The sequence below is a fragment of the Leptodactylus fuscus genome, chromosome 11 (assembly GCF_031893055.1).
Source record: "Leptodactylus fuscus isolate aLepFus1 chromosome 11, aLepFus1.hap2, whole genome shotgun sequence".
NCBI classification, from domain to species: Eukaryota; Metazoa; Chordata; class Amphibia; order Anura; family Leptodactylidae; genus Leptodactylus; species Leptodactylus fuscus.
The window spans coordinates 89,121,488-89,130,304 of record NC_134275.1 but is presented as its reverse complement, the minus strand read 5'-3'; the positions used below and the strand labels follow the sequence as shown (position 1 = coordinate 89,130,304).

General features: G+C 45.4%; 1 protein-coding gene across 1 annotated transcript; it reads left to right on the top strand.

Annotated features, from left to right (window-relative positions):
• Positions 1 to 806: 806 nt before the first annotated feature.
• Positions 807 to 8,606, top strand: LOC142184146 (cytochrome P450 2C8-like). The gene is made up of 9 exons (XM_075258876.1): positions 807 to 2,589; positions 3,387 to 3,549; positions 3,748 to 3,897; positions 4,248 to 4,408; positions 4,631 to 4,807; positions 4,912 to 5,053; positions 5,542 to 5,729; positions 6,829 to 6,970; positions 8,232 to 8,606. Exons 1-9 carry the CDS (start codon positions 2,410 to 2,412, stop codon positions 8,411 to 8,413), a joined length of 1,485 nt encoding a protein of 494 aa, XP_075114977.1. The 5' UTR covers positions 807 to 2,409; the 3' UTR covers positions 8,414 to 8,606.
• Positions 8,607 to 8,817: the final 211 nt, after the last annotated feature.

The window sequence follows — 8,817 nt, the reverse complement described above, 5'->3', positions numbered from 1 at the left end:
GCCAAAAAAATTCATTTCAATGGTAGAATCCCTTTAAGTTGTCAATGATTACTCATCTAAGGTTACAAACCCGCTCAGATCCTCATGTTTGTGGGAACAGCGCTGACCTAATGGAGCTATTGTTGCTCTACTGATGGGGTTACTGACTGACCCCAGGTGTATCGCAACTGCTGTGGACCCAACGTACGGACTGATTTGACTTGTAGAAGAGAAACACCTTGACATGAGCTAGCAACTTCCAGCAGGAGAAGGAGGTCTGAGAAGCCTCATGGGCCATAGAGGGCAAAAGACTACAAGAAAAACAGTTTCTAAAGGGTCAGTGCAAACACCTTAGTGGCCTGGAAGAGCTGAGCAATGGCTAGCAGAAGAAATGGGATGCATATAATACTACTCCGCTTTCTGAAAGAAGAGACAGAGTCCCTACTGCAAATGTGAACAGAGCCTATGACACACAGAATAAGACATAGAAAGGGAATGGTGAGGGTTAGGCTTCATATCAGATGGTAGAATGAAAAAGTATACTGTAAATCCATATGTTTTTCATTGTATTTAGGTCAGACAATGCACAATATGGGACATATAGGAAACGTAATGTGATCTCAATGTTTTTATTAAGGTCGTCAATTGTCCTAGTTAATTAATAGCAGCTACAAAACATTAGGCAATAACGTATGACTCTGCGCCAACTCCAGGCACGCCTGGCTTCTTCTCAGATTCTGGATGTTCCCATGTTATCTGGATCGCTGCCATCTCTCTGCTGATATAGTGTATAAATACAGCAGGACATAGTACACACAGCGCTGTAGTCACCGGGGAGCAGGACACAGTACACACAGCGCAGTAGTCACCGGGGAGCAGGACACAGTACACACAGCGCAGTAGTCACCAGGGACCAGGACACAGTACACACAGCGCAGTAGTCACCAGGGACCAGGACACAGTACACACAGCGCAGTAGTCACCGGGGAGCAGGACACAGTACACACAGCGCTGTAGTCACCAGGGACCAGGACACAGTACACACAGCGCAGTAGTCACCAGGGACCAGGACACAGTACACACAGCGCAGTAGTCACCGGGGAGCAGGACACAGTACACACAGCGCTGTAGTCACCAGGGACCAGGACACAGTACACACAGCGCAGTAGTCACCAGGGACCAGGACACAGTACACACAGCGCTGTAGTCACCGGGGAGCAGGACACAGTACACACAGCGCAGTAGTCACCGGGGAGCAGGACACAGTACACACAGCGCAGTAGTCACCGGGGACCAGGACACAGTACACACAGCGCTGTAGTCACCAGGGACCAGGACACAGTACACACAGCGCAGTAGTCACCAGGGACCAGGACACAGTACACACAGCGCTGTAGTCACCGGGGAGCAGGACACAGTACACACAGCGCAGTAGTCACCAGGGACCAGGACACAGTACACACAGCGCTGTAGTCACCAGGGAGCAGGACACAGTACACACAGCGCTGTAGTCACCAGGGACCAGGACACAGTACACACAGCGCAGTAGTCACCAGGGACCAGGACACAGTACACACAGCGCTGCAGTCACCACGGAGCAGGACACAGTACACACAGCGCTGTAGTCACCAGGGACCAGGACACAGTACACACAGCGCTGTAGTCACCAGGGAGCAGGACACAGTACACACAGCGCTGTAGTCACCGGGGAGCAGGACACAGTACACACAGCGCAGTAGTCACCAGGGACCAGGACACAGTACACACAGCGCTGTAGTCACCGGGGAGCAGGACACAGTACACACAGCGCAGTAGTCACCAGGGACCAGGACACAGTACACACAGCGCTGTAGTCACCAGGGAGCAGGACACAGTACACACAGCGCAGTAGTCACCAGGGACCAGGACACAGTACACACAGCGCTGTAGTCACCAGGGAGCAGGACACAGTACACACAGCGCTGTAGTCACCAGGGAGCAGGACACAGTACACACAGCGCTGTAGTCACCAGGGACCAGGACACAGTACACACAGCGCAGTAGTCACCAGGGACCAGGACACAGTACACACAGCGCTGCAGTCACCACGGAGCAGGACACAGTACACACAGCGCTGTAGTCACCAGGGAGCAGGACACAGTACACACAGCGCTGTAGTCACCAGGGACCAGGACACAGTACACACAGCGCTGCAGTCACCACGGAGCAGGACACAGTACACACAGCGCAGTAGTCACCAGGGACCAGGACACAGTACACACAGCGCTGTAGTCACCGGGGAGCAGGACACAGTACACACAGCGCAGTAGTCACCAGGGAGCAGGACACAGTACACACAGCGCTGTAGTCACCGGGGAGCAGGACACAGTACACACAGCGCAGTAGTCACCAGGGAGCAGGACACAGTACACACAGCGCTGTAGTCAGAGGATGGCTCTGAGTGTTGCAGCAACGCTTCTCCTGGCTACTGGAGTCACTTTACTCATATACCTGCTGAAATGGTGGAGTGGGGTGAAACAGAAGAACCTGCCCCCAGGACCAACCCCTCTACCCGGCCTGGGGAATATCCTGCAGATCAGCACCTCTGAACTCCCACGGTCCTTGGTGAAGGTAAGTCCTGTGCACCTATTTGTTATCTTACCTTTATTAGTGCACTGGTTGTACAGAGATCACTACTATAAACAGGGGAGGGACTTAAGGCTCAGGAGTCCCAGTGCAAAAGTTCAGCTTGGGCCCTTTATACGACTTCTCTTCTCCACCATCAGCCACGTCCCATCGGTACATCGTATAAGCATTGACATTCCCCTTTTCTTCTCTATCTGGGCTCAGACCTCCATGAAGTCTTGTTTATGTCGGAGCAGACAAGCTTCCTATTATTCCCATGCCTTGTCGGTGCCCCCCACATTGTATCCGTGTCCTCTTTTATGCCATAGTGCCCCAACCCCCCTGCAGAATCCCACTAGGACTATGTACTGCTGCAACTGCATTACATTACACATTAAGATGTGTGCTCAGAATGATAGGGGTCCCTTGTAGGTATATATAAATAGGTAAGGTCCCTTGGCAATCTGCTGAAACCAACAGTGATCAGCTGTTACCTAAGAGGGAACCCAGGTTACAGTATAGCACTCCCGCAGGAGAAATGAAGAGTTGCATGATAGCCAATAAAATGAATAGACCAGATGTGAAGCTAAGATGTGTGGGGTCCTCCAGAGCGATGCTCTTTGTAGCTGTTCTCCTCTTAAATAAGGACCCTCACTATTAATTCAGAATTGAGTGATAGAGAATAGCATGTCTTTCTTGGTCTCACTGGACAGGCGCCATGTCTATAAGTATCTCCTGCTAGGACCTGAGAACAGATGAGATCTTACATGCGCCATTTTATTATGTTTTCTTTATCCTTGCAGCTGAGTGACACGTACGGACCAGTCTATACTCTCTATGTAGGAAACAATCGGACCATAGTACTGATTGGGTACGACGCAGTGAAGGAGGCGTTGGTGGACTGCAGCGATGCCTTCAGTGATCGGGGAGACACCGGACTAAGAGATTTTTTTAGCAAAGATTTTGGTGAGCTGATGGTGGGCTTCAAAAATTGGACAAAAAATCTGAACATGTAAAAATTTTATTTTTTACAAGTCTTCGACAAAAATGTATTTCAGGTCTTTGCATGTACAGATATTGCAGATATTGCAGGGCCTTAGTATAATTCTAACTTTGGACATACTCACAGTTACAAGTTATTTCACCAAATGCTTGAACTTACAGGGGTCATTGCAAGCAATGGAGAAAGGTGGAAACTCCTTCGTCGATTTTCTTTGACAACTTTGAGAAATTTTGGAATGGGAAAGAGGAGCATTGAAGAAAGAATCCAAGAAGAATCAGGCTGTCTCGCTGAGAAATTGATGAAGGACAAAGGTAATTGTGTTACAGGGTTTCTCTCACACTCTCTGGCCAGACATACATATTAGATCTAATATTGATCTACAGCCATCAACCCGGCCTCACCCGTGGATTGGAAATGCTAAAATCCAATAAATCTGATCCTTTATCCCCCCAATGTCCGTGATTGGAAGATTTCCAAGAAAACCAATAATGTTAATCTGAAATATATGGCCAGTTATAGTGAGCTCTCCAAACACACCAGACTATACAGCTACAGCCCGACTCTGTACTATTCTATACTTCTATTTATAGTCCTTATTTGACCAAGGCTGGTATATGATTGGAATGGTTTGATGATTGATCACCTCTTTATCAACTTCTAGATGCTCCAGTAAACCCAACACATATACTGCGACTCGCCGTCTCCAATGTCATTTGCTCCGTTGTGTTTGGCGAAAGATATGACTACGAAGACAAAAAATTCTTGACTATCTTGTCCTACCTTCATGAGCTTATAAATCTGCTGAGCACCCGATCAGGGCAGGTAAATGTTAAAAAATATCTAAAAATGTTTTACCTCATAGGTTGACAGTAAACTGATATTTATTACATATGGGCAGACATTCTGTAGGTATCTACATATATGGAGAATACAGGGTTATAAGTATGACTGGATAGATGTGATTGAACTGTCATAGTGTACAAATAACCTACCGACCAACCAACAAGAATATTAGTACTATGTTTCTATTTTATTTTCAATTAGCTTCTGAACATATTCCCTAAGATAGCGCCCCACATCCCTGGTCCGCACCAGAAGATCTTCAAAATTGTGGACAACTTTAACCAGTTTATTAAGGATATGGTGAAAACCCACCGAGCGACCCTGGATGCCAACTGCCCCCGAGACTTCATAGACTGCTTCCTTACGAGGATGGAGGAGGTGGGTTTGTAGATCGTGTAAACAAAAACACTTTTGGGGGTAGTTATTTTGGAGGGTTCCAACCTGATCATGATTAAAATGATACTGAATTACAATTTTTCCAGGAAAAAAAGAATCCAGACACAGAATTTAATGAAGAGAACTTGGAGGCCACAATATTGGATTTATTCTTTGCTGGAACAGAGACAACAAGCCTGACCCTGAGATATGGTTTCCTTATACTCATGAAATATCCAGAAATACAAGGTAACAGAATAAGATATCAAGTTATCATCAGTGGGGATGGTAGGATGGTGACCTATGGGGGTAAGTGGTGGTCACCCAGTCCTGGTGCATGTGGGTGCCCATAACTCTGCCATATGAGAAGACAATCAAATTATAATTAGAACAATTAGGGTCCCTGTTGGAAATGTTGCACTGGTGCCCAGGAACTTCAAGTTACTCCCAATTTCTACTAAGTGGGTCAATGTCATAAATTCCCCAGAGATTAGAAAAAGTTACAAATTTTCTGTCGTTCCGGAAGGTAAAATGTCCTCCCACCACAACCCTCAGCTTGTAACCATAACATGTACAAGATTCATATCAGTAAGTTTAATAGGAATAGGGCAGTCATGGAAAACCAAACCTCAAAATATGGCTGATGATGGGACACAGAAAGACTCTTTAGTTCCCAAAGGTCTGCTATGTCTTAATATGATACTATTTTTTTTTCTCTTTTTTTTTGTAAATTTCAGCAAAAATCCACAAAGAGATTGACAATGTAATAGGCAAAGATCGGAGTCCATCGATAGAAGACAGAAGTAAGATGCCCTATACAGAGGCCGTGATCCACGAGATCCAGAGATTTGCGGATATTGTCCCTACAGGAGTTCCCCACGCCACCAGCAAGGACACGACCTTCAGAGGATATCACATTCCTAAGGTGCCGGTGCCCTCAACTTTTTGACTCTCTTAGAATGTTACTTGTTATCTTTTAAGTTTATAGATCAAGACTGACATTTGACATTTCTTGCGTCAAACCTTGTGTTAGTTTTTTTAATAACTATTCTGTATGCTTCATGACTAAAAGCAATCCGCTGATTTATGTAAGACTGACCGACTATGTATCTGGTGGGTAGGGGGCTTTTCCTTGACAGATGTTGAGGAAAAGAAGGTTTGGACATCTTGAGTTTGAATTCTTGATCCTTTTGTTCTCAGGGATATAAACGAGTTGTAACATCTTTGCCTGTTTGGACCTCTGCGCCCCCCTCTGGTCGCACGCTGTGGCACTGGAGGAGTGTTCAGTTGTCATCCTTTGCACTTGTTGTTGCTGCACAGCCGAGGATCCATTGCTGTGTGTCAGTAGAACCAGTACTTTTGCTCCTTTTGCACCTAGGAAGATAACTTAGTGCTTTCGATTGACATTCTTCCTGGTCAATCAAGTCTAGGGCAGAGTCCTTTAGATATCTTTCCAGCCCACTCCGTAATACTTGCTATTGCCTTTCTGTGTGTGCTGGCTCTATACTGTTTCTGTTTGTATTTACATTTCTGACCTTTGGCTTTCTTGAGACTATTCTTTTGGATTGTGATTCTGTACTGAATTCTTCAACTGGTTCCAACCCCTTGGCTAGCTGACCTCTCGTTTATTGTTGTCTTGTCTGCATTCTGAGTTATCACCTATATCATGAGAAGGGTCTGTCGCTCAGTTGTCCTCTGTCGCCAAGGACAGTGAGACAAGTAGGCAGGGACAGGGGATGGGTTCAGCTCAAGGCTCACCGTCTTGTCGTTTGCTTCCTCCCAGGGTTCACCAGAAGCTAGTGGGGAATTGTTCTTCTAGTAATTCCCTTACACTAGTGTTCGAGGTGTCTGGCAGCTGCTTACTACCTCCGCCTTACACGTGACAGTTGTTGATGGTTTATGGGCTCTTACCTTATAGACACTTCAAGTTATATCCTGTGTTGGTTTCCACTTCTCAAAGTATTAGAGCAACGTTTCTTTTCTGTGTATTTATTTATCTACTTTTCTTCTACCTGTTCTTTCAGGGCACCATGGTGTTTCCACTCCTGACCTCTGTCCTAAAAGACCCCAAACTATTCAAGAACCCGAACGAGTTTGATCCTGGACACTTTCTGAATGAGAAGGGTTATTTTACAAAAAGTGATGCCTTTATGCCATTCTCTGCAGGTAAGAGGCTAAAAAGTTTCTGTTGTTTTAACAAACTACTCCTGAATTAATATTGCAGGGGGATAAAAGAAATGTTATAATTAGAGATGAGCGAGTAGTTAATTTCTCGAATCGAATATCGAATCCTATTATAGTCTATGGGGGAAAAATGCTCGTTTCAGGGGTAGGCAACATTCAATCAAATTATACTTACCAAGTCCACGAGTGAGGGTCGGGCTGGATTCTCCGAGAAGTCTTCTCCGTGCAGCGTCCCCGTGGCATCATTCGGCAATGAATTCACTCTGCCAGACACCGGGCCTGGGCAGAGACGACTGCGCATGCCCGCGCTACAAGAAAATGGCCACTTACAGTCAAAGCGGCCATTTTCTTGTAGCGCAGGCATGCGCAGTTGGCTCTGTCCATGCCTGATGCCTAGGCAGAGTGAATGAAGAGCTGGAAGACGCCGCGGGGACGCAGTGAGGAGAAGACTTCTAAAGGTAGGAGAAGAACCAGCGTTGATTGGCCGACTGTATAGCATTCGGCCAATCAACGCTGGTTCTGCATCAAATTTTTCCATTCGAATAGAGAGTGGTACTCGATCGAGTATGAGTATTTCGAATACCATAGTATTCCATTGAATACCTACTCGATCGAATTCTACTCGCTCATCTCTAGTTATACTATATCCTATGAGCCTCTTTCTCCAGTTCTTAGACTGTTTCCCTGCTCTATCTCTCTATTGCCTTTCATTCTGAAAATCTCAGCTGCTAAGATGGACTTCAGGTCTTGTGTCTTTAGAAGTCTATGGAGAGGGTTGGGATGAGGAATAAACAAGAAGTGCAAGCTGGAAAGAACCAAGGCTTTCTATCCATATCGAAGCACTAGACTCACATTGATAAAGTTCAGCATTTCTCTACATATGTCCCGCATGTTCCTGACTATGATAGACAGTTATACCGCATAGTCATACTCTGAGTATTCTATGCTGGAATGTAAGCTATAGATATAGGCTATACTGGGGAAACTGCTAAATACTACTGAGTATAAGCCATCTATTGGTCAGCAATAGTCTTACTCCTCATGTACACGCATATAACAGCTTATCCCGAAATGACAGGTGCACATGGACTAATGTCTTTATCCAACCTCATCTACTATGTAACATGGACTATAACTAGAATGATAGCCAACCTCCCTTGGGCCATTGAAATGTGTGTTCTCCTAAAGCTGAGCTCTGCTTCTTATTGTGTGCGCTCAGACATGGACTCTTCTGTCTTCTTAGGTAAGCGCTTGTGTATGGGAGAAGGTCTGGCCCGCATGGAGCTTTTCCTCTTTCTAACCACAATACTGCAAAAGTTTACCTTGGAGCCCACCGTAGATAGAAAAAATCTGAGCATCAGACCCGAGCCCAACACTAACGCTTCAAGACCTTGTGCCTATGAGATGAAAGTTATTCCTCGTTGAAACCTAAAAGTTCTAGAACCTGCAAAATAAGAAAGAAGATTGTGTCGAAATTCTAAAACTATCAAGACAGAGACTTGTGGTTACTATAAAGCGTATACACTGTATATAGGTTTGTATTTCCGGTTTAGTGTTGGTCATGTCTTATCCGTGTACATGCTGTAATCTGTCATTATTTTGTTAATAAAACCATTGTTCCGCAGGGTGTCTCCTCCTCTATATGTCATTATTTAGTTCTTGAAGATTTTTTTTCTTTGCTGAGGCTTGTATTCCACCTGCTACGTTTTATAGCAGATTTCATTGGTCGGTTTTGCTTGTTCCATGTCAAATCTTTTGGTTAAAGGGATCCAATCATTGGAATCACTAACACGTAGGAATAGACTTAAGAAAGGCTATTCTTCTCCTAC

Excerpts from the sequence above, each read along its gene's own strand:
- LOC142184146 (XM_075258876.1), top strand. The coding sequence starts at position 2,410 with ATGGCTCTGAGTGTTGCAGCAACGCTTCTCCTGGCTACTGGAGTCACT. Across the intron at positions 3,550-3,747 it reads TTTTTTTAGCAAAGATTTTG|GGGTCATTGCAAGCAATGGA; the intron begins GTGAGCTGATGG and ends TTGAACTTACAG. Across the intron at positions 5,730-6,828 it reads GAGGATATCACATTCCTAAG|GGCACCATGGTGTTTCCACT; the intron begins GTGCCGGTGCCC and ends CTGTTCTTTCAG.